Source organism: Castor canadensis, chromosome 6, assembly GCF_047511655.1.
Source record: "Castor canadensis chromosome 6, mCasCan1.hap1v2, whole genome shotgun sequence".
NCBI lineage: Eukaryota > Metazoa > Chordata > Mammalia > Rodentia > Castoridae > Castor > Castor canadensis.
The window spans coordinates 165,004,264-165,029,100 of NC_133391.1; the positions used below are offsets into that span (position 1 = coordinate 165,004,264).

The 24,837-nt window shown below is 44.4% G+C and overlaps 2 protein-coding genes across 4 annotated transcripts in view; one reads left to right on the top strand and one right to left on the bottom strand.

The window, feature by feature from the left end:
• Nucleotides 1-15,174, top strand: part of Ankh (ANKH inorganic pyrophosphate transport regulator) — a 134,758-nt gene extending 119,584 nt beyond the window's left edge. For both annotated transcript variants that reach the window (XM_074077711.1, XM_020157837.2), the window contains exons 9-12: nucleotides 8,322-8,451; nucleotides 11,313-11,436; nucleotides 11,990-12,089; nucleotides 13,140-15,174. In XM_074077711.1, the coding sequence (XP_073933812.1) occupies nucleotides 8,322-8,451; nucleotides 11,313-11,436; nucleotides 11,990-12,089; nucleotides 13,140-13,253 (468 nt within the window). In that variant the 3' untranslated portion in view covers nucleotides 13,254-15,174. The remainder of the gene's footprint in view (nucleotides 1-8,321; nucleotides 8,452-11,312; nucleotides 11,437-11,989; nucleotides 12,090-13,139) is intronic.
• Otulin (OTU deubiquitinase with linear linkage specificity) overlaps nucleotides 14,909-24,837 on the bottom strand; it is a 39,146-nt gene continuing 29,217 nt past the window's right edge. For both annotated transcript variants that reach the window (XR_002212013.2, XM_074077713.1), the window contains one exon: nucleotides 14,909-17,651. Coding sequence is in view for 1 of the 2 variants with exons in the window: in XM_074077713.1 (XP_073933814.1) it covers nucleotides 17,589-17,651 (63 nt within the window). In the remaining variant the exon portion in view is untranslated. The remainder of the gene's footprint in view (nucleotides 17,652-24,837) is intronic.

Here is a 24,837-nt window from a genome sequence, read left to right on the forward strand (position 1 = left end):
ACACCCAGAAGGAGGAGAAGGCAGCAGAAAAGAAAGCAATGGGAGAAATGTGTGCTGAAAGCCCTGAGGCCTTCTCCCCGTCATGACGGATGCCCCTTTCTGTGAGGTACTGCTCACCTCAGACCTGTCTGTGCTGCTCATACAGGACAGGTCCTTGTTCCAAAGGGGTAAACAAGAACTTTGCCCCAGGCGGCCTCCACCTTTGAAAGACAGCAAGGTCACAGCAGTGCCAGTATTTATAGTGCCCTAATCCCCTGTGGAGCCAGGGGGCCACCTGCTCCTCTAGGTCTGAGCAGTCTGTGTAAGGCACTGTTGGCAGATAAAGGTAGAGAGGCCAGGAGGAAAACACCCTGCCCAGAAGTTGAGGCTGAAGTCAGGGCCAGCACTGCCTCTTGTGTCCTCAGTTTATCCACTTAGGAGCCTGTTTTCGTAATTTCACAGCCAATCTTCACCTTGTAATTCAGGATGAACTCCTCAGTTCTCAAATTTGTCTGCTGACCCTGTTCAGTGGGTGGGGTCTTAAACACTGGTCACACCAAGAACTCTTACTCTTGGTTGTGTTGTTCAAAAGAAGCTACATCTTAGTAAAGCATGTTAATCTTGAGTCCTTCAATCGATCGTGGGCTGGAGAGCAGCAAAATCCAAGCAGATAAAGAGTAAATAACCGCTGTCCCATGGGACCCTGTACTGTGCAGGTGGCCCTGGGGCGCTAGTTACAAGTTGTTTCCTAAAAATGACCCAGGCTCACCTTCCTGTTGCAAACCACCCTGAAGCATGGCTGACACTCGGCCATCCAGCCAGCCACTGCCGGGGCCTGTTCCAGCTGCGTACCATGCTGACCCTTTGTCTGGAACAAAGGCGGCCTGTCTGAGGCTTTGTTTCTGCTGAGCACCCCACCCCCACACCATGAGGTGGAGACTGCTGCTTCATTGTTCCCATTATCCAGCAGAAGAAAATGGCTCTCTTGTGTGGGGGGGATGGAGAAAAGGACGAAAGGTGAGTGAATAGAGTTCACAACTTTCTCATACCAGTGCACTGAGTTCCAATGGGTAGGGACATTACAGTGCCTTAAGGACATCCTGGAAATAGGAGAGAGCAAGCTTTCTGAGTCCTTAAGACCCTTCTCCAACAGGTGAACTGAGGCAGGTCATGCAGTCCCTGTAGGACCTGGTCCTCATCAGAGAGGACCCAAGAATAACACAGTTGTCCAGGGACTGAATGAGAATTAAATGAAATAATGCATGGAAGCTCTTGGCTGTGATAAGTAATAGGTAAGACTTTGTGCCTGTGGAACCTCGTCCCTCCCTGCACACTTCTCTCTAGAAGCTGCCATAGTCCAGCATTCGCTTTTTAAATCAGCATGCCTTGTAGATTTGAGGGGCTGATAGGTTTGTTGGAGGAATTCAGAGCACATTGACACAATTAAGACTGGTCCCGAAAGCTGTTCCTATGTCCCCATCATAAAAGCCAATGCAAACCTCATGTGTTTTGAAAATAATTGGCAAATGAACAAGCATGTTGTGCTCTTAGGAGCAAGATCCACTTTTTTAAACATCTAAAAAATGGTTTTAAATGTAAATATAGCTTATGTGTAAAATACACATAAAATTTATCATATTAACTATTTTTGACTGAACAGTTAAATCATTCATATGGTCACGGTACTATCACCACCATCCATCCCTAAGCACTCTGTCATCTTTGCATATCCCCAAGTTCCAAGATTACTGTTCACAGTCAAGGAGAAGGAAAAGTTGAACTGAAGCTGGAGTGTGGAACTTTCTAAATATCCTTCAGACTGTGTAAGAATAGGAAAGAAAGAATCAAACATTCTGCAAATACAGCAAGTGGAGCCAGGCAGGCCTGTGATCCCAAGTGCTCTCTGCGGGCTTGGTGCATGGCGCCCCCTGCTGTTTGAGGTGTATTGTTTCACCCAATCAACAATTTGTGCCTCACTAAGAATTTTAGGTCATGTTAGATCTGAAAGGCACTTGGTACCCTTATGAAATACATATCTCTGACAATTTCATTAAACCTAAACCTTTATTCTTAAAAAAAAGAGGGGAGGAGAGTATTACAAAACTACATGTAAAAGTGCTCATTTTTAACCATAAATATGCTTTCTTTAACTTTGACTCCCCTGTGGACGATATGTAATAAGAGGTTGATTATCAACAATTCAGATGGAGAATATGAGGTACTGCATGACCACTTTGTCATCTGCTTTTCCCAACTCCCTAGCGTAGAGAACCAAGCTCTGTGTTTCAGTGATCAGTGCAGTTGACTGCCTCTTTCAGCCTATTCACATTTTTGCAACCTGACCTTACATGGGAAGTCTCCACCTCTCCCCGCCATACACTGATATCGTCATCATCCTGCCTCATGAGGTTTTCCCATCTGTGACTCCTCCTTCCCTTCGAGATACCTGCAGGGAGGAGTTCTTCTCCCATCGGCCTCTCCCTCCGGGGCTGTCCCTCATGACTTTTCAAAGGACTTTTTTACCTTTCAAAGGACAAGTCATCAGTCTCCAGAGGAGCTCTGCAGGACAGCCGCTTCTCTTTGCCAGTCACTCCAGGCCTGCTCCCTGCCACCGCCTTCTGTGTTGATTCCCAGAAGTCGGGCTCATTGGCTACTTTCTCCTACTGTTGGCAGTAGGTATTTCCACCATGGCAGAACAACACAGCAGAGCTTTTCCTTCAGAACTGGGAATCCCAATCCTGTTGAAATGCCCAGCCACAAACAGGGTTGGCATCGGGAAGGCTCTTAGAAAGGACCCTCTGTGTCAGTGTGAGAAACTGTGGTAAGAATGGGTTAGGAAGGCCCCCAGAGGGCAACTGCACCTCCAGCCCTCCTCCTGTTGCCCACCCCACTCCCTTCTTCATACTTGGCACCGGTCTCTTACTCCTCCTGTTTATTGACCTTCACATACTTCCTACTCGAACCATTTCTCACTTCCCTTCTGCCCCAAGCCCTCCCCAGCTCTTGCCTAGATTGTTAAAGTAGCCCCCCAGTGGGCTCCCTGCTTCTGCACTCGTCCCAAACCAGCACTGAGCAAGGCTGTCACAGTGTCAGTCTTGTCAAACTGCTTCTTCACCTACATGTCTCAGAGTGAAAGCCAGAGTCATGACTGACCTGCAGAACCCTTCAGGAACTGCCCCTCGTCCCAAACGTGTGCAGCCAATGTGGTGTGATGCTAGGAATCGAAGGCCAAATGGGGCTCCACACTCTCTCTGAAAAGCCAGTTAGACACTGGTGTTATGCAACAGTATCCTCTCTGTTTGGGTCCCTCCATATCCACATGCATCAAATCAGTGGAGCAACTAGGTTTCTAAGATGCTGGTTGTTGACTCTAAGCTGTCAACCACTTTTTTTTTTTTTTTTTGCTTTTGTATTACTCATGAAAAATATAGCTGAAAATTCCATAAATGTGAAAATTTTGATCTCCTATAAGAAGACATTGGCTTAAGCACTTTGTATATGTGTCGGGTCCCCAGCTTCAGGAGCTAGACCCTTGCTTCCCACAGTGGCTAGCACCAGACCATTGCCTCTTAGCTTTCCTTGTTGCGTTCCTCCACTCGCACAGGAACTACGCCTCATTGGATTGGAATCTCATCTATTTCCTGTCATTTCTAAACCCCTTGGACTATAAATGTATGCACATCTCTCTTTCCATCTCAGAGAAGATGACTTTCTTCTTCCCATCCAAGATCAATGTCTCTTTCCTGGCCTCTGCGTTCCTTTTGTACTTATCTTTTCCCAAGCCTTGCCCATCGGTTATTCTTACTCTCTTCCCACAGATCAGAGACTACTTCAGTCCTCCACTTTTCTCTACAGTTCTGTGTTGACCTTAACAGCCGCCCCTCCCTCACTAACCAGACTTCTTACATCACTGCCACAGTACACGAAGACCAACTGTATCTGTGAAGACACATTCAGTGTCTGCTGTATTTAAAAGCAGAAAAGCACAAAGAAGAAAATGACATGAATCCTAATCTAACCACCTCCAGATGCATCCACTGGTAACATTTCATTGCACTCCCAGGAATCCTTTTACAGTAAGAGTAGTGGACACTGATGGATCGACTCCCCCACGCCAGGGGAGGCGCTGTGTGTATGGCAAGACTCTAAATGAAGGAAGCAGGGTGTTGATTTACTTTTGTGAAGTCAGTTCCTTATCATGGTGTGGACCAGTCAGAACAGTTAAGGCGGGGGCGATGCCCACAGAAGCCTTGTGAGCGAGGCACTATCCCCATTTCGAAGATGTGGGTACTGAAGCCCCTTATGCTTCAGAAACTTGCAACTACAGAACAGCCAGGTTGGAGTTCAATCCAGGTAATCAGGATACAGGGCCTGCAGCTAGTAACCACCTCTTTGTGCTCTGTATTGTTGACAGTTAACCACCGGCTTGCCCAGTGAGGGATTTAAACCTGATTACAGTTCTGCTGAACCTTTCTTTCTAAGTAAAAGCTCCAAATAAAAAATGATGTCCAGGACCAACTATTTTAATTCAAATAGTGCATGCATTTTGCTTTTTCTAACTTCAAGGGATAAGAATCTCTCATTAGCCACTAATCTTGGCTATTCAGGGTAATAGAGAAAGCTTTGTGGGCTCCTCAAAAGCATGGTCATCATCTTATGGATGTAAAGTCAAAATCAGCAGTGAGCTACGTTCTCTGAGGAGAGTTCTCTAAGGATGTGAAGGAAAGGCTGTCCCACTGTGCCTGGCTTCCTAAGTTCTCTGAATTCAACTATCCATGGTACAACTGACTTTTCAAATCTCAGTTCCAAATGCTATCAACGTGACTTACCACTTGATCACATAACCTTCACCTTGATCACAGGTTCTCCACTGTGAAGCTACTTTTTTCCCTGTCTTTCTATACTGTGTTCTTTGGAAGGAGGTTGCTGTGGTGAGCCCACACTTAAGGGATGGGAGGTGGCCTTCTTTACAGGAGATTAGGCCCTTCTCCCCTGTTGTTTATATCAGAGCATGGACTCGGGGATATTTATTTTATACTGTGGGTTATAATTCAATACTACATTGTCATGTTGCTCAAATTGTTCCAGCTACAGCCATTAGGGACTAATTTTGGTTGGCTCCTGGTCCTCTAGCTCCTGTGTCCTCTGCTTGCTTTTTGAGCACTCTGACCCTGTAGATAGTCCAGGCGGATTATCTTGCACATTCCCAGCCCAGGTTCTATAACAAGTCATTTTCCTCAAAGAACTCTGGTTCCTTTGCTTGAAAAGTAACTAGAGAAACCAAGATCTGGGTGCAGGGTGGGTGGTCCTATTTTGAAGGCTGCTTCCTAATGAGATAATATTGACAGCAAAGTGCAGCAGAAAACCCAACCCCACAGTCGCTCAGGGAATAAATCATGCTCATTGTCACTAGTTTATTAGGTTTGCATTCTGATTTGGAAGTCAGCATCACTGGGTTCTGCAAATAATTGAGGAGCATAGCATGTCAAGGTCAGTCAGGAGGGCATGTTCTAAGTCATGATTACTCTGGGTGAACTCAGAACTTGTAAAGCTCCTTGTTTTCTGAAACAGACTGGTTGAATTAGGTCTGTTTATTATGCTAGGATGCAGTGCTTTGCTCAGGAAAGCTGACCTGCAGAGCGATATTGCAGCTTTTAACAAACACCATTCCTTTCTGGACAGTGTAGAAACACTCCTTGTTGAAGAACTGGTTGCAAGGCGAGACAGTATTTTAGTATTGCAAGCACAGCAAAAGCTTCAGACACTTCAGGGAGAAAGAGAAAGGAGGCTCCATGAGTGCAGCATTCCATCTCCTTAGTTACCAGTGATTACTCAAGCCTAAAACTGGACAGACAGCTTTCAGTTTGGATGTTCCTAGGAGTCCCTATCTAGGCCATAGGTGTGTGTGGTTGAAAACTAGGAAGAGGCACGTGACTTTGCTAAAAGATGTGTAGGATACCTGGACAGGTAGATACCAGAGAGAAACCAGTGACTTAGTAGTGCCAGGTCACACCATGCAACCTTCGAAATGCAAAATTGAGCTGCCATCCTAGAAAGCTCCTATTAGAGATCCATCTTCTCTGAACACTGTGGTTGTATATATTCAAGAGACCAGGACTTTTAATCACCTTCCCAGGTTAACTGACACTGATGGAAGTGTCTTAGGTGAGGTGGGCACACCCACTATCATGGCACCCTCCCCACTCCAGAGGATGCTGATCATTTCCTACAAGACTGTGAAAAGCCTCCAGGTGTGCATTACCACGTAGAGAGGCCAGAGAGAGGAATTACCTGGCTTGTTTGCTTCGGAAGCATGCTCACACCATCCTTCTCTCTGACACGCAATCACACCCTCCTTTTCCTTGGTTTGTTGTGACTTAAAAGCCACTTTCCAATGATTTTGCAAAGCCTAGAGAGATTGCAGCATGTGTTTGAGGCATTCTCTCACATTCAGATTGCTGCTGGCTGAGAACTAAAGCCCGATAATGATTCTCCTGGAAGCTTGCGTTTTGAGCAGGATGTGCCTCCTGTTTCACTTTAACCATAAGGGAAACAGAACAGTTCACTGTGGCAGGTCCTAAGGCACAGATCCACTCCAGACTTGGGGTGGTGCTCCCTCATCCCGACCATTTACAGCTATACTGCTGTGGGGAGTATTTGAGACCTAAAGCAAAGCTGTAGAGAGCGGGGTGACTCATCTGTTTGTTGGGATGGGATATAGATGGGAATAAAATGTACCCCAGCCCCATACTTGGTATTGTGTTGGGGTCGTTATATGAAATTGCTGCCATGCTTGGGCATAGCCAGGAGTAACATAAGTTTGAGGTTGGCAGCTTTGCAGTGGGAAAAGATGACAAGCCACTTGTCCAGGCACTCAGGTAATCAAGTCCCTGAGCTCCAAGTTGCGAGATCCAAGGGAGTATTTTTCCCTTCGTGTCAAAACAGGATATGTGTTTTGGCAGCCAGCACCAGGATTAAATGACAGCCCATCTGCCATTTTTGAAAAACAGCGGGATAAATTTCCAGATGCAGAAAAAAGCCTATTGCATTTGTAAAGTGAAATATATTTATAGTTGATCCTCCAAGATATTTTCAAATGTTTCAACATGTCATAGTAAATAGGACCAGCCTTATTCCATGAAAGTAATATCATTACATATTTTTAATTTTTTTATTCATATGTGCATGCAATGCTTGGGTCATTTCTCCCCCTTTCCTCCCACCCCTTCCCTTATCCCCCACCCCCGCCCCCTCCCTCTCCCTCCACCCCCTCGATACTCGGCAGCAATTATTTTGCCCTTATCTCTAATTTTGTTGAAGAGAGAGTATAAGCAGTAATAGGAAGGAACAAGGGTTTTTGCTAGTTGAGATAAGGATAGCTATACAGGGAGTTGACTCACATTGATTTCCTGTACATGTGTGTTATCTTCTAAGTTAATTCTTCTTGATCTAACACTTTCTCTAGTTCCTGGTCCCCTTTTCCTATTGGCCTCAGTTGCTTTAAAGTATCTGCTTTAGTTTCTCTGCGTTGAGGGCAACAAATGCTAGCTAATTTTTTGGGTGTCTTACCTATCCTCACACCTCCTTTGTGTGCTCTCGCTTTTTTCATGTGATCAAAGTCCAATCCCCTTGTTATGTTTGCCCTTGATCTAATGTCCGCATATATACATTACATTTTTAAATTCAGGTCTTTAAAATCAACAGGAAATTTCAAGTGAGTTTGATAAGGATTGTTACCAATACCCATGCCCCAGCTCACCTCCCATGCCATTCTCCCTTCTAGCCTGTTCTCTTTCCCGCTCTCAGAGGCGCACCTTCCACTCTTCGGATGGAACTAGGCTAACCTGTGATAATATGGTAAATTCTTTTGATGAATTATGACAAGCAAGTCCTGATGCTGTTCCTTTTTTCCACATCTTTAATTTTTCCTGGACTTAATAATTGTCTTACTGTTTTCCTGGGTGCTTAGCACTAACTTATCCCCATGTTTCTTCTTTACATAAATCCTGTCACATATTCAGACACATTAGTTTCAACTGCTTGAGGAAGCATCTGTTGGAGCCCATCCAGAATTGGTTGAGAGTCATGTAGCACCTTCATAAACCTTGACAAGAGCACATTGGTGTCCTTCACTTGCCTTTACCCATTCAGATAGGACCCATTGTGAATTGCCACAGCTGCAGCCTCCCTTGGCGGGTAAAAGCAAGGCAGGCAAGTGCAGCTGGAGGCATGGTAGGTTTGCCTTCTTCCAGACTCCTCAGGGATCATGGCATTCCTGAGTGTCTCATTTCACGTGTTTGTGCCTTTTCCTCACAACCTTGCCTGATGTTGACTCTCCCCAGCTCTGTTTTGTGATGTTTTGGACCCCCAACGTCTCTGAGAAGATTTTGATAGACATCATTGGAGTGGACTTCGCCTTTGCAGAACTCTGCGTTGTTCCTCTGCGTATCTTCTCCTTTTTCCCAGTTCCAGGTGAGAAGCGTGCCTAGTGAAATACTATTTCTTTGAAAATGTTTGCAATCACATCACCAACAAAAAAAATAAAAATATCACCCTGGGTTAAAGACATGCAAAGATGTTACCCAGCAGTTTGTAAGTTCAAAAATAAAAAATCAAACAGCCAAAATTTATGTTTTAAAGTTGCAAACACAGTAAAAAGAAAGGAAAGTAGACCCAAAAAGGTAGCATGTGGAGTTTGGGGGACAACAGACCTGCCATGTGTCTTGATTGTGATGCTACCAAACTCTGTGCAAGAGTTACACTTCTGAGATCCATATGCCAAAAGGCCAGTTTCCCAGTATAATTTTAAATGGAAAATAAAAAAGAAAAGAAAACATGCAAACTTATTGCTCAAACATGGAGACAGACAAAGAGAAAGAAAGACTCTTGGAGACAAGAAGAATCCAGGGACAAAGGTGAGGCCAGATGGCACAGGTCAGAAAGGAAAATGCCCATAGGTAAAACATAAGCCAATATCAAAATTACCAACTGATTAAGTAGAATGAGATATATTATAAAAGAGCAAGGTCACTTTAAATTAAATAAAAACTGTGCAATGGTTGATTAGTATGTGACCATTTCTATAAAAAATTTATAGCACAAGGCCAGATATGGTGGTTTAAGCCTGTAAGCCCAGCTACTGGAATAGTAGAGATTGGGAGGATTGCAGTTCAAAGCCAACTCTGGGCAAACCAAGACCCCTATCTCAATCAGTAAGCCAGGTGTAGAGGTACATACCTGTGATGTCAGCTATGCTGGAGGCCACAGATAGGAGGATAGAAGTCTGAGGCCATCATAAGCTAAAACAGGAGACCCTATCTGCAAAATAACTAAAGCCAAAAAGGGCTGGGAGATGGCTCAAATGGTAGGGTACTTGTGTCCTGAGTTCAGACTCCAGTACTTCTAAAGACAATAAGTGTATAGCACTATATGTATATCTGTATTACAATTTCTGTTTCTAGAAGTAATTCATCAAGCTGATAACAGTGACCCTCTGTGGGAAGCAGGACAAGGATCAGAAAATCATGACTGGGAGGGAGGCCTTTGTACTGTATTCTCTCTTGCACTTTTACATTCTGTATCAAGTGCATGTCACCTCATCAAAAATAAATTGCCAGGCCTGGGAAGGTGGGGGGCAGGTAGCTTAGCAGGAGAGTATATGCTCAGCCACATGCGAGATTCTGGGTTCAATCCCCAGCGAAAGAAAGGAAGAGAGGCAGAGAGGAAAAATTATTTGCCAAAAAATCCACATAAATCATTAAAGTTAGAAGCCAGGTTCTATAAAACCACAATTAGGTTAAGATATGAGCTATGGAGCTGCTTCAGGCCAGGGCCAATGGCGCACCCATAGCCAGCCCTGTGCTGTCCGCAAGTTAGGTGAAAAGCAGCCCCACTCAGGTACCAACTGTTCCTGGAGGCCAGGTTTTACTGATGTCACCTTCTGAGCTGTGGCAGGAATGGAGGAACTGATAAAAGGCCATGACAGTGGGATGATGTCTGGTCTTCATTGTATGGGCACTGGGAGCCAAACTTTAGGATGGCCAACCCAGTGGCACCTGCAGGAGGCTACAATTGGAGGTCCAGATGTGTTGTTCATTTAGCATGGTGATGACATAAGGAGAGGCCAGAGAGCCTGGAGAGCCCCAGCCAGGATCAGGCTATCTTTGGGTTTGCCATTCACCTTTAATCTCTCAACTGTGCTTCCCACCTGTGAGATGAGGAACTTCCAGAAAACTTTCAGATCCCATGTACACTTGGCAATCTGTTGGGATGGGGGCCACCAGATTACATGCCTGTGATCCTGTGACCAAATTTCAGTGCATCTGTCTGCGCCTAAAATAAGAAAATGAGCCTCTTCAATATAGCACTTCACCCCTGGGGAAGGCAGGACACTGTGAGACTAAGATAGTAGGTCTGGGGGTACAGTTCAAGAGTAGAGAAGTTGCCTAACATGAGTAAAGCGTGGGGTTCTGATCCTTAGAACAGCCACAAAATGACCAAGGCCGATTTCTGCCTACCAAATGGACTATCCTAGAAGCAAGTTGTTACTCCTCCAGGAGTCTTTGCCAGTGCTGCATGGAGGAGATGAGGGTCCCCCAAGGCCCTTCCAGCTTCAGGTAGACCTTCAGAGCCCTTCTTACCAGCAAGGGCAGAGGCCTGTGCTCTGCACAGTTGTTCATGTGTTGTCCACCTGCACCTTCCTTCACACTCCTAAATCTGGATGGGCAGAGGGGGAGCAGGAACCATGTGCTCAGTCATTGTGAAACAGCAATACTGCGGATGAGTGGTGGCACTGTGTGGGGAGGAGAAAGGGAAATGGCTGGCTCTGGAGGCCACAGTAGCAAGTGGGGACAGTAGCAGGTCCCTCTCCTTTCCCCCTGCCTCTCAGACAGTGAGAAGGGAGACAGCATCTGGTGTCGGCTTTTCTGCTCACCCAGCATCCACGTTGCCATTTTAATCTAGGTTTTCTCTTCTAAAAGTGGATGGTCAGAGCCAGTCTGGGGGTAGAGATGAAGACTTAACCAGAACCATCATGGGAGCAGGTGGGCTCACCAGGGAGACAGTGAACATTGGGACAAGGCACCTGCCTGCACCTGACCATCTAGACACAGGACTGAGGAGACTGGAAGCCTGGGTGGGAACAGGAGCTGACCCAGCCGGGCTCAGAAGCAGGGATCACCAACCCCGGCAGGAGAATGGGTGACCAATTCAGGGCCACAACAGTACAGATAGGGTCCCAACCAGCCCCTGGGTCTTGAAGGTCCTGCCCTAGGCCAAAGGCAGTAGAACAGGAAGAAGCAGGGCCCAGCTGACAAGTTCTTCTCTCCCCACAGTCACCGTGAGGGCCCATCTCACTGGGTGGCTGATGACACTGAAGAAAACCTTTGTCCTGGCACCCAGCTCAGTACTGCGGATCATCGTCCTCATCACCAGCCTCGTAGTCCTGCCCTACCTGGGGTATGTCACCAGGGAATTTGGGGCTGCCACTTAAGTGCTCTTCTCTAGAAAATTAAAATCTGTACTTTTTGGGTGAAATCCCCAAATGTGTTAGAGCTAGAAATTCAGAAGGATGTTTTGTCTGTCTGGCACCCATACAATACAGGCTCTTGAGGCCACACTAGCCTGTCTACAGGTGCTGCTCAGCAAGCGCCTCCTGAGGTGCAGCAGGCAGGGCTCTAGGCCAGGAGCACATGAGGGAAGGTGAAAATCAGTGAGAGGAAGCAGTCATCCCTGCCCTTAGGCAGCTCCCTGTCTACAGTGAGGGAGATGCCAGCTGGTGAGCAGGGCTGAGCTGATGCTGGGGTCAAGTAGCTCGTGGCCATGGTGGTCCCAGGAGGAAGGCAGCTTAGTCCTGACTGGAACTCAGCAAAGAGAGAAGACCAGTCTTCTGTCCCTCTCTAGCCTGCGTTTATTTTCCTGGTTTCAAGATTGTCAGTTGGGTTTGGCATCAATTCTGTTGTGCCTGGACTTGGCTTTAACAGACAGAACAACTGTGTGTTCTCATCCCCAGGGTTCACGGAGCCACCCTGGGTGTGGGCTCCCTCCTCGCAGGGTTTGTGGGAGAATCCACTATGGTTGCTATCGCTGCTTGCTACGTCTATCGGAAACAGGTGAGAAACAATGGTGACAGCTGCAGTGTCTCCTCCCAAGAGCCAGGAGGCCTGAGTTCATGGCCACACATGTGTAGGGGGTAGCCTTACCTTCATCCCATCCTTCAAGGATCTGTTCACCAAGAGTCCATGGCCACTTGTGTGTATGAGAACCCTGAGGGCCAGAGTCACTTCAGTCAGCTTTTAGTAACAGAACGGGGTTATCACTTTTGTTAGGCACTTATCATAGTGACAAAATACCTGAGAAAAATCAGCATAAGGGAAGAAAGGTTTATTGGCTCACAGTTTTTGTCCATGGTCACCTTAGCGCCATGACTGCTGGGCCAAGTAGTGAGTAGAAGATGTGTAGTGAGGTAGAACACCATGAGGAAGAGCAGATGGTAGAGAGTGGCTCACCTCGTGGTAGACAGGAAGCAGAGTGAGCAAGATGCAGGGACTGGGGACATGAATTACCCTTCGAAGGAAGAAGTCATAAGAATAGACCGGGGAGGCATAGGGGAGCCAGGAGAGAGCACCTGTGCCAATGGTTGGGGGCATTGGTGACCCTGCACAGATGGCCTCATGGTCTGGGAAAGGGTGAGAGCTGGCAGGAGAGTGGAGGGTGAACAGGCTAGCAAAGCAGGCTGTGTACATGAAAGCCCACCCCCAGAGGTGAACATGCAGCTCAGGGTACCCTGTGGCTTCCTCAGCCATGGTGGCCAGGTGATCAGGCTGAGACTGATGGAGATTTGGGCCTAAGTAAGGTCAGGGTTTTGCCTGACCAAAGAACAGTAGGGAAGGAAGTGACTAGTTACTGAGCATTTCATTTAAGCTGAGGGGAATAGGGAAGTGACATGGAAGACACACATGAGCCACAGTGAAACCATGGAGAGATGAGTGGATTGGGAGCCAGGCACATAGCAGGTGTAAAAAAACCAAAGTGAAAGGAATACACTGTACCCTGTTGTGCAGAATGCAGCCTGGACGCTAATCCTAAACTCCCCTGTTCATGGTTCTGCTGTGGCACACACCTACTCACAGCCTCCCTCTGATGAGTCTAATTTGATCTAGAAAAAGAAGATGGAGAATGAGTCAGCCACTGAGGGGGAAGACTCTGCAATGACCGATATGCCTCCAACAGAGGAGGTAACAGACATTGTGGAAATGAGAGAGGAGAATGAATGAAGCACAGGACACATGACGGGACACTGCAGGGACAGCTGAGACAACACTTCACATCATCTCTTCCCTCTCCACCTCTCCATCACATTTTGTTCCTTTTTTTTTTTTTTGGTAACGAAAGATGCCTTGATTTAAAGGTTTCAGGTCAATTGTCTAGCATACTGGGTATGCTCACACTGATGTGGAGACCTAACAAAAGGTCTTTACTGTCACTTTGTAAACACAACCATGACTTTGTACCCTGCTTCATGAAAAACCCAAAAGACATAGCTGCCTCTTGGTTGAAGTTTCTACTCCTCCCTGGGACAATCTCCACTTGGAACCAAAGTACTGCGGCTGTGCCATTGCCTCCCAGGCCACAGACTCTTTCCTGTTCCTTTTTGCCTCTTAAGATCATCAGGTTAAAGTGCAGCCCCATTTGATGTGCTTCCCAGTACCATGATACAAGCTGGTGGCCACTTCCACTCCCTCCCACATGCGGCTATCAACTGTTTACCACATGCACATAAAAGGTGGGCAACAGGCTGCAGCCCAGAGTCACCGCTCACCCAGAGGGACAGATGCGTGACCAAGCTGGGCTGGTGTAGGAAATAATCTGTAGAAGGGTTTGTGATGCCGCTGGAGTAGCAAACCGACATGATCGACAACAGCATCTCACTTTGCGTTTTTTTCCTAGCTCTCAGTGAGCTGCTGCTCCCCACCATGTATATACATGAGCTAACTTTGTAAAACTGTCACAAAAGCGTATCTCCAAATGTCAGCTCAGCATCCTTCACGCATGACTTTCCCCAAAGGCTGGCTTTTCACTCTCCTTTCCAGAAGATGGCACTAGAGTGAGTTAAGTAGAGCTTTCTAACTCGCCATTTACTTTTTACAGTGAACAGAAGCTCTAAGTCATAATCTAGCATTCTAATGCCAGGTTGCTGTCTCGTAAACTTCTGAAGTAGATTTATTACCTGGTTCTGCCATTCCTAGTCACAACTCTGCGGTACAGGTAATTCAGAGTGTACTATGGTACTTTCTTCTTACACACCACAAAGCAAGACATTTTATAAACAGTTATCAAAGTCACTATGTGATAGTCCCTGAAATGACACATTGGAAATCCATTTAGCGCAGTATATTTTTCTAAGTTTTGGAAAGCGGGTTTTTTTTCCTTTAAAAAAAGAATTATGGACACAGTTCACTAAATTCTAATTTAGTCAAAATAACTAGACTGAAAGAACCAAACAAATATTTTAAAGATATAAATATATGCTGTATATGTTATGTAATTTATTTTAGGCTATAATACATTTCCTATTTTCGCATTTTCAATAAAATGTCTCTAATATAATATGGCTACTGCTTGCGTGCTCCAAGTCTGCAGCTGAATCCTATTGTACTGATGACCATTGTATCTTATTTGCAGCAGCTTTACAAAGTCCCTTATTTTTTAATGAATGTAGGGCCAGTGAATGACAACAGAACTATTTTTCATAATGGGTAACCCTGGAATAAGTGGGTCCACTGATGTAGACAAAAAGAGATTGAAAGTATAAGTTGGAAGGGCAAAAGGGGGAAAACTGTCAGGCCTTGTTTCAGTGTCTTATTGTTTCAGTGCTGTGTGATCATACCATTCCTAACAGGAAAAAAAAAAAAAAAAAAGACTGTAAGGGCACAAAATTGGCTGTGAACATCACAGGGTTGCACTCCCATTTCTGGGTGCCCATTGCCCTTCAGATGTGCCCACCATGGGGACAAGTCCTCACATGCTTCCTCAAAGTGGCTTTTCCTCCATTTACCTACATGAATGCTGAAGACATGTAGCCACTTTGGGGTGGTTTCAGAGGCAGATCTGGAAATATGGTGAGGGGAGGAAAGTCTGATTGTATTGGCTTTTTTAAAGTACATGACTAGAAAATTAAACAGCAGTATTTTTTAACATGTGTGACTTTCGTGCTTCTGGGGTTGGAACTTACAGATTAAACTGAAAAGGCAAAATCCTTTCCCTCTGAATCCAGGAAAGATCAGCTATCAGCGCTTCTCTATGTAATTTGAACATGTGAGTATAACTCCAGGGCTGCTGACCGTGCTAAAGATGAGAGCCATCATGTTGTGGCAGAGTTCCTGAGAGCCCAGGAAGCAACACCAGTCCCAGGCCTCAACTTCGGAGCTGTGATTTTTGCAGGGCTTATGCAAAGTGCAGGCTCCCTCTTACACTTCCTTTTCCTGGGCTGCAGTGTCAAAACCTGACACACACCTGGGCTCCTGAAGCAGAACTTGAGATGGAAGATTCTCCAATTGCAATTCTTGCACCAAGAATTCCATCCTTCAAGTGAGCACAGGGGCACTTCTTCCCACTTTCCAGAGGCATTGGGGCAACCTTTCAACTTTGCCAACATGTTTATTTTTGTACAGTTCATTCAGCTGAGAGATAGATAGATGATATATTTAGAAGGACACCATGCCTATGAGATCCTCATGTCAAGGACTATGGAAAGACCAGGTGTGACTTTCTCAAGGTTACTTGTAGACAAATATAATCTAAAAATACAAGAGCGCTAAGCAGATTTTCATTAAAATGCTGAGAAATGAGTTTGGGCAGTTCAACGCATAGGCTTTCTCTAGTGAGGATTTCCTCTGAATTATCAAAGCAGCCTCATATTTTTTAGGGGTACACAACAGGTCATTCTCAACATGCAGTTGCCATTTGTTCTGCCCCTAGTTACAGGGATCTCATCTATGACACCTGGGAACTGAGCAAACAGAACTAGATGAGGTTTGCTCTAAGTCATGAAAGGACTGGACCTGCCAGCCCTAGAGCTTAGGGAGTACTGAGATTTGCACATTGGCAGAAGCCTTCACTCACTGGAGAATCTTTCACTGGGGCAGATTAAGCCACCTGTTTGTATCACAGGGTAAAGTAACTCCCCTTGCTGCCTGTGTTGGTATTGTCTTCTACCAAAGGTGGTATTCTCCTTTGTTTTGTAGCTTTGGCAGGTGGTTTGACTTGGAAATGTCCTCAGAAACACTTAATATTGGTTTAAGATATATCAGATGAGGGCTAGGAGCACAACTCAAGTGGTAGAACATTTGCCTAGCATGTGTGAGGCCCTGGATTCAATCCAAAGTATAAAAAAAAAAAAATTAGATGAGGCTGAGTAAATCTTTGCAATATTTACAGCTTCATACTTCACTCTTAAATTTTCCCAATAAATACTCTGGGGAGAGAGAGGAGGTAGGGTGCAAGGCCCAGGAGGAAGGGTAGCTGGAGCATAACACAGCACTTTCTGGATCTGGCAGGGTTGGATCAACAAGAGGAAAGTTTACTCAGTTACAGCTTTAGTGAGAAAAGTCAGCAGGTCCCTACTCCCCACCCCTCTTTGTAGCACTGGGCTTTGTACATGCTAGGCAAGCACTGAACTGCTGAGCTACACCCCAGGCCCTCCCTATTCTCTTAATTGTTCCCTGTTTGAGGAGATTTTCTTTCTTCAGAGGGAACCTTATTTTCTAGAAACACATCCATTTATAGATTCAGTAGTTCCCTTGACTGAATTTTCTCTTCAAACTAAAGCAGAATGAAAATGTGTATTACAAAATAGAAAGTATTTACATTCTTGTAATTAAATTACATAACCTTGAGAAGTTTTCCTATATTTAAAAATCTTTCTACTCAAGTGAGCCTCTGAGTAGACCAGTGCCCAGAACATCATGTGCTGGTTTGTACCAGCCAACCAGCCAGTTTCTGGCCTCTGGCCTTGCAAGAGAGCTAGCCACTAAACCTAACGATGAAAGTCTTCATAGATCAAACCAGTGCACCATCCAGGAAAAGGGCTTTTTCATGTTCTAAGTTCTGACACACACCCCCTTTTGGTAACCAAAGCTGTCATGCAGTCTGTGGTAGGACTCAGAAAGACATGGTCACTCAGTATTGAGCTGTCTGCACTGCACACACGGCCCTCACACGGCTCCTTTGTAAACAGCATTTGAACCATAGAAAAGTATGTTTTTCAGCAATGTGTTTGGTAAACATTGGAGATACTCCTCTTTGTGGTTATTTTGAATCTCTATTTCTGTCATTTGAAGCAGCAAAACATCAGGTGACTCATCAGCTGATCTAACCACACATGAAACAGGATGTAGAGAAAATGTGAAGAAAAATGTAAAAGGCCCTGTTGCCTGGACCTTCAAAGGCTAAATGTCTGAAACACCACACAATATACAACATGAGAGAAATCATATAATATAATCAAAATAACCCAAACTCAACTCAAAACTCAGAAAACAAAACAAATTACATACTTTACTGTCTGATTTCAAAGGGGGAAATGATGAAGAGCTTAAGAGATTTAAAGCTTAGGTTTTCTTTTTGCCATAAGACAGAAGGTTAGGTCTTGTGTTAGCTGCTGCAGATCTCTCCTAGGAAGAGCACAAAAAAAAAAAACTTTGTCAAGTCCAAGTATTTCCAGGAAAATTATGATCAATACCTTCAAAAATATTTTAGTGATAATTTTTTTTTCTGCCTCATTGCAATCAACCAGGGTCTCTTAGAAACTGCCTAATATATATGCACTTTTATAGCTTGCCTGAATCAGCAAATGTTTTTTACGCGCTACCTCTTTTTAATATAACTCCAAGTGCACTTTACTAGCAAGACTTGGCATTAGCTTCCATGGAAGTATGTTTTTAAACCACAGTGCCAGACACCTAGGAGCATTTGTCTCCAGAATAAAAGAGTTCCTTAGGTTAAAGAAGGGAGGAGATGGGGATGGACAGCTAAAACTGGTTGTACCCACTCACTATACAACATCATGGAAATTCACTGACATAGAGACTAGTGAATACTACAATATTTAGAGGCAGTTGTTCCCCACCATGAGTCTGCAAACATGTATGACCAGCCAGGTGGACTCTGGTTTCCTGCAGGACGGGGCTGTGAACTGCAGAGACCCACGGTTTGAACAAACCACCTCCTGAAGGCAAAGTTCACACCATCTCTCATTTCAAGGCAGGTTCAGGGTTGTATACCCCATCACCCAGCACCAGACATATCACCATGAAGCAGGCCCGTTACCCAGGGCTGCCACATCCATGAGGCTTGTGGTGGCAAACACCTTGTTCCTTGGATTCAGTGACGTACTTTTGGCTTGCTTATTGGTGTTTCGATATGTGATTATCTAAAGCTTGTATGACCAAGGAGTCAAAAAGCTTCAGAAAATCGAGAGTCACACACAAGATTCTGCCCAATACCAACACACCCGTGCTTACTCACTGAAGAGTTTCCAACCTGGAGTCCTTGCTAGAGCACAGCATGACTTCCACATCACTTCTCTGGCCACACTTTGCTAAGGCACCTTTCTCATCTAGCCCTTTATGATAATCCAGTTTAAGAACATGATCTCCAACAATGGGAAAATAAAATTAACTCATTCTTCACTTCAGATCTGAACAGCAGCAGCAATCCTGGGTTTTATTTTTTCTTTTAACAAGATTAAATCTACTGGGAATCATACACTACGGCTGTCAGTTTACAGGTTTTTCCATTTCACTTCAGAATTCTGGGTTTAAACTGTTGACACCAATCACATTAAAATTTTTGTGAAGCCTTTGATTCAAACTAACTGCAGAGACAAATATAACAAGTGCTGTTAATGTATTTAATGGATGTAAGTTTTGTCACTGCTCAGAGGATTTAAAATGCTTATTTTGTTTCAGAGGGTACAGAGGTACTTTTTTGTACCCATACACTGTCAAAGGTTTCCTACTCTAATTTTGCTGTAAGTAAAGGTTAAACATTTGTCATATACTTGAGATTGCTTTTAGTTTCTTGATTTTCTTATCCTCACCATTTGTTTACATACCACAAAGGCACTTGATATCCTAATCCTGACATTTTTTTTTTTTTTTTGAGATACTAAAATTTGACCCTTTGCCTTACCAGGTAAAACCAAGAAATACCTTGGGATATTTCCCTTAACTCCTAGTCTTAAATAGAACCTATTTCATCTGATTTGATTCTGTATTAAAATCACTTTTACTTCTACATAGCTTCAGTAATACTGAAAGTACTTATCTGAACCCTCTCTGAATTCTCTACCCTTTTCCTAAAGTGAGAATCCCAACATTAGTCACATTGGCTGAGTCTGAGAAGAATAGAGCCTAAAACTCCTCCTGTCCATATCTGGGAGTCTTGCTCTTAATCAGTTTTTATGTGAGAAGAATTACTCTTTTTAAAATATGACATCTTAACTCAAAGATGGCACTCACCTTTCCAGCTTCTTCATACTAGTTCTTTAATACGTAAGATTTAATCCATAAAATTATAAATGTCCTACTAACTTGCTACAGATTATGTTTTCTTTTCTTCTGCTGCTTTATTACATCTTTTTAGTTAAAAATCCAGCTCTTAGTCCTACCTCTATTGTGCTTTTCTTACATACTAATCACAGTTTTGTTTTGTTTTGTTTTGAGATAGGGTCTCAATACACAGCTCAGGCTGGCCAGAAACTTGTAATCCTCCTGCTTTCGCCTCCCAAATGCTGGGATAATAGGCGTGCATCACCACACCCAGCTGTTTTTGAAGTTTTAAGAGGTCATCGTCATTGCTTTCACCCACAGTATTGGGGCATGTATGTCTTCATGCCTAGCTAGTGTCAGAGTGGGTTCTGTTCCTGGCCACCTTAAAGACAGTAAGGGGGTATGTCACCCCAAGCAGAATTTCCCCCCTGGGAAGTGGTGCTACCATGGTGGGGTGGTGAGGGGAGCAAGTCTGCACCCTCCCCAGTTCCCCCTGACATCTCTATTTAGAGGAGTTACATGTATCAACTTTTCCATGACCTCCATTCCTCTAGCAGGGTCCCACCCTGACAACACTATTTCCACATAGCTCTCACTTTGTTCTTTCCTGTGTGCCTTGTGGTCTCACTAGCTCACATCAGGAGAGAATCTTGAGTGTCTCCAGGATCACAGACACAACCATCCTCTTCTGAGTTCCCCTTGCTAACAATATCAAAAGCAACACCGGATGGGGGAAGGCAGGTACTACTTGTATCCTTCATTTTCCGCCAGGATCCCCAGCTTGACCCAGCAGTTTTACCTGAACAGCATAAGCCAGTAAGTATCATGCTAATTTTACAGCTCAATATTCTGATCTTTGAACAAAAGAAAAAATTAAGTCAGGAGCTTTGAGTCCTCATTCTGTCCCTGCTGCTTATTAGCCATGAGGCAGGCAAGTGACTGGTGCCCCCTGGATCAGCCTTCGTACTCAGGGGCAAGATCTTTCCTAGTTCTAATTGTACTGTGACATCGGAATCTACAGATCATGATCAATCAATGGCAGTTCAAAAAGTCCATGGTGCCACATCTGCTAAGTTTCCAAGCCTCAGGGAAGCACCTGAGCCAATGAATCTATGAATACTTGGGGTTGCCTTCAACAAAGAAAAATGACTAGAGCTTTCAAGGAACAAAGCCTAATCTTATCTCAGATTCAGAAACCCCTGAATCCAAAGACCAAAACAGAATCAATAAATGGAGTAATTCTTTTCACTCTTTGCTGTAGGCCTAAGATTACCCTCAGATCTTCCACTTGATGAACGGGGAATGCTCTCTTGGCCCAAGTAGAGGAGAGCTGGCCAGCTCTTCCCCAGCCATTAGGGCAGAGGCTTGCAAGCCCATGGTGATGGAGCTCAAAAGTGCTTCCTCCACCTTACCTGGCAAGGCTGCATCCTAATCCAGCTGTCCTTCTACCCGTTCCCAGAGCCACTGTGCTGCTCACTGCTGTTTAACAACACTCTCTTTGGAAAAGAGTAAAAAACGGTCCCCAGGCCTCTCCCACCTTAGTTGGAAATCCAGCTCTACATACTCCTGGTGCCCTGACTTGGGCCTCTTTCCATTTCTAACACATACTGGGAACCCCAAGTCTGCTTTCTGGTCCTGACTTGACAAGACAGCCAACAATTAAGTTGTAGCTCTGACTCTACAAAGATGGGATGTTTTAATTTCTGAATTAGAAAGGTGCTACAGTTTGACTCTTCAGTGTCCTCTCCCAACCCTCCAAAGGCCCATGTGTTGAAGGCCAGGTGCCTGGTTAGCACTACTGGAGATGAAGAAACCTTTAAGAGGTGGGCAATGAAAGATCTTTAGGTCAGTGGTGGGCATTCCTTCAAAAGTGATTCTAGAACACTGGTCTCTTCTTCCTCTTTGCTTCTTGGCCATGAAGTGAGAAATTTGGTTCCACCACATGCTCCTGCCATGATGTGCAGTGTTGCCACAGGCTTCAACAAAGTGAGTCCCCGATCATGGGTTGAAACCTCTAAAACTGAGCCAAAATAACCCTTTTCTCTTTGTAAGCTGATTATCCTGGGTATTTGTTACAGTGATAGAAAGCTAACCCAAATAGTATCTGGCAATTTAGGATGACAATCAGCTCTATTACCCCAGAGTGTTCAGTCGGCAATGTCACAGGACATCAAGTCGAGTTTTCATTGAGGAGTAGGGGAAGAAGTTCTGCACTGAAGTCATCCTGAACAACAGAAGACCAAACTGCTTTGTAATTCCACCCCTGGGGTCATGCTAGTTCAGCTCATCTATTATAAATGCACAAAAGCTCTGAAAAAATCAGGGAGGGAGGGAGAGGGGTGGGAGAGGGGTTTGAGAGGGCCCAGCCTCAGCTAGCTGATCTTTGCTTCCCATAGCTCAAAATCACAGTTGGCCAGAGCAGGCAGTTGATGATGGACCATGCCATTTGGACCTTCCTCCCCTCAACATGTTCTGGCCCCACACACCTGTGCCACAGCCCTCTTTATCTCTGAAGAAGGCCAAGCCACCCAGAAACTAAGATAACCTGAGTGAGCTCATGAGCATCTGTTACTTGCAACAAAAGGGCCAACAGGATTCCCAATTACCCCTCTGTCTGCCTCCCATTCTCACTTCTCCCAAACCTACAAAATCTCTCTTCTATTAAATAGATATAAAAACCAAAGGTAGTTAGAAAATTAACTGATGGACAAAGGTAAGGAACAACTGAGTCCCAGAAAATGACCAGCAAATGGCTTATTCAAATGAAAGTATGACAACTTTACTCAAGTAACGGAATGCAAACCAAACTTCCAACTATCAGCTTGGCAAAGAAAATGCTCCTGTTGGAAAGGGCCTAAGGGAACTGGTCCTCACACTCTCCAGCAGGAATGTAAATAAATGGAACTTCTCTAGAACTCAATTTGGCAAGATTCTTAAGCACACACTCAACTAGGGAAAGAGATTAATGTTCTGGACAAAGAACAAAAACAAGAAATTAAATCCAGACAAAAGGCAGAAGTAGGAGTAGGAAGGTGAGAAACAACTCTAACTGCTGGAACAATTTCCAAACTTGGAGCAAAACAGAAGTGGGAATGCACGGCATAAATACCTGCTCATTTTCAACACATAAAATGCAGCTGGTATTGTCATCTGATGATTGTAAGGACTCCTCCATAAGACCCACAACATGGACCCTCTGGTCTTCCACTTCCTAGGGTGGGAGAAGGCCAGTGAAGAGATGCAAGAAACATTGCCCTCAGAGATGAGCCAGGCACATAAACTCAGACAAGTAGAGGGGAACACTGAAAAGGCTGAGTAATTCAAATGAATTGAAAGAGAATGGTTTGTTATTGTAAATTTATCATGTAGTGTTTTTTTTTTTTTTGCCCATTACCAACCTAGCACTGCACTTGAGAGATGCCCCCAACCAGTGGGTCCTTCAAAGCCCTGCACTATTTTGCAAAAGATCCCCAGACTCAGTGCTAACAGGAAGTCAGATCTCTACTGGTTCTCCATTTCCTATTCCCAAGAGACCTTTGAAAATCTTGCCCCATCTTTGGATTATTAACTTCTTTCAGTGAGTCAGACTTATACACAACATATATAAGTTCTTGTGACTACATTTCCAGGTACACTTCCAGCAGTCACAATGGTTCACAGAGATCTAAGAATATACTGCACACAACAGGCCTCTCCTCAGCAAAAACACAGCAAGGCTGGGTCAGGATTGTGGCTGGAGCCCTGCTATGTGGGCATCTTCCTCCAAATCTGTTACATGCTGGCACCTCACTTAATGCATACTATCACCTCAAACAGACTGTGCATGGTTGAGATGAAGCCATGAGATTTAAGAAGTGTCAGCAATTTATCCAAGCTCATCTTGCTAATAGCAGCTGATGTTCAATACAGACCCATATCCATAACTGTGTGCCTTTTCAGAGCCCTTACTATGGGTCGGGCACTGGGCTAATCACTTCATCTCATCTAACTATGCAGCACTCCCCAACAATCCCGCCCCAAACCTCCATTCCTCCACCTACCAAGGGCAAGGTGAAGTCAAGAGTTGGCTTCTGCACATCCCAGGCCAGCCTTGGGATGCTGGAATGCTAACTCATGAATCACAATCTGCCTAAGTCCTCAAAAGCATGCATTTAACCACAGTGACACAGCCAGTTTTCTGAGTTTTATTTTCTAAGTTTATTTTTAGTTATTTATTTTTCAGCAGTCAGGTGTGCTAAAGAGGATCAACAGCAAAACCCCAGAGTAGGTTCAACCTCTGACAGCAAAGACAAGAGATTCAGTAAGTGACATAAGAAACTCTGCCCCTAAGCCAGGCATCTGGATGAACCTGCAGATAGGAATCAAGGCTCCAAACTGCCCAAAGCCTCAGAGGCATTTTCCGTAACAGATGAGTATGTTGACAAATGCTGCAAATGCTGCCTTCTTAACAATGACAACAGAAAAGTTGCGAAACAAGCCGGGAGAAGCACAGCCATCATTCACAGTGTGCAGTCCCTTCATGATGGATTCCCCAAATGCCATTACCACTGGCAGAAATTCTAAAGTTTGGTTGTTTTCATAACACAGAAAGCTAGAATATGCTAAAATGCAGGTAACAATACCAAAGCAGTTTTATAAACACAATGGAAATGAGAAGGGAGTTTATTAAATATATTCACTTTGGCTTTGCTCCCATACTAAAATACTCAGAAGTCATCAGCATTACAGTGGATTGCTGCAGTTCTTGTAAGGGATCCACATTTTCAGCACCATTTATATGAATATAGACCAAGGCAATTTTTGCTATATAAACGGAAACTCCTAAACTTAAGTACAAAAATTACTTCGAAGTTCAGCATTAAGCTCGAGCACCTACAGTTACTGGGGAAATGATTACCAAGAACATGGATCATTTCAACATCAGTGCCCCTCCTACTAGTAGCCCATGCTTTGGAATTTCATTCCTGACTTAAACTTAACAGAGATAAAACTCCAATCTGTGTCCTCCACCACTGTTATTTAACGGTCCAAATGGGCATTTAAAATGTTTAAATATACAGATGGCTATGAGGCCTAGGAATAGACACATATATAATAGATGGCTGGTTGGTATGTCATTTCAATACAATTAATGTTTTCAGAATGAGTGGCTACCCTATTTTAATACATACATACTAACTTATTCTATCATTCCCAATAATAAATTTTGATTTACCAAGAAAAAAATATAATTACATGGAACAGTTGCCTCTATCCTCCTGAAATACAACTAGGTCCCAAGCTGCAGGACTGCATGTAAAGAAAGGGA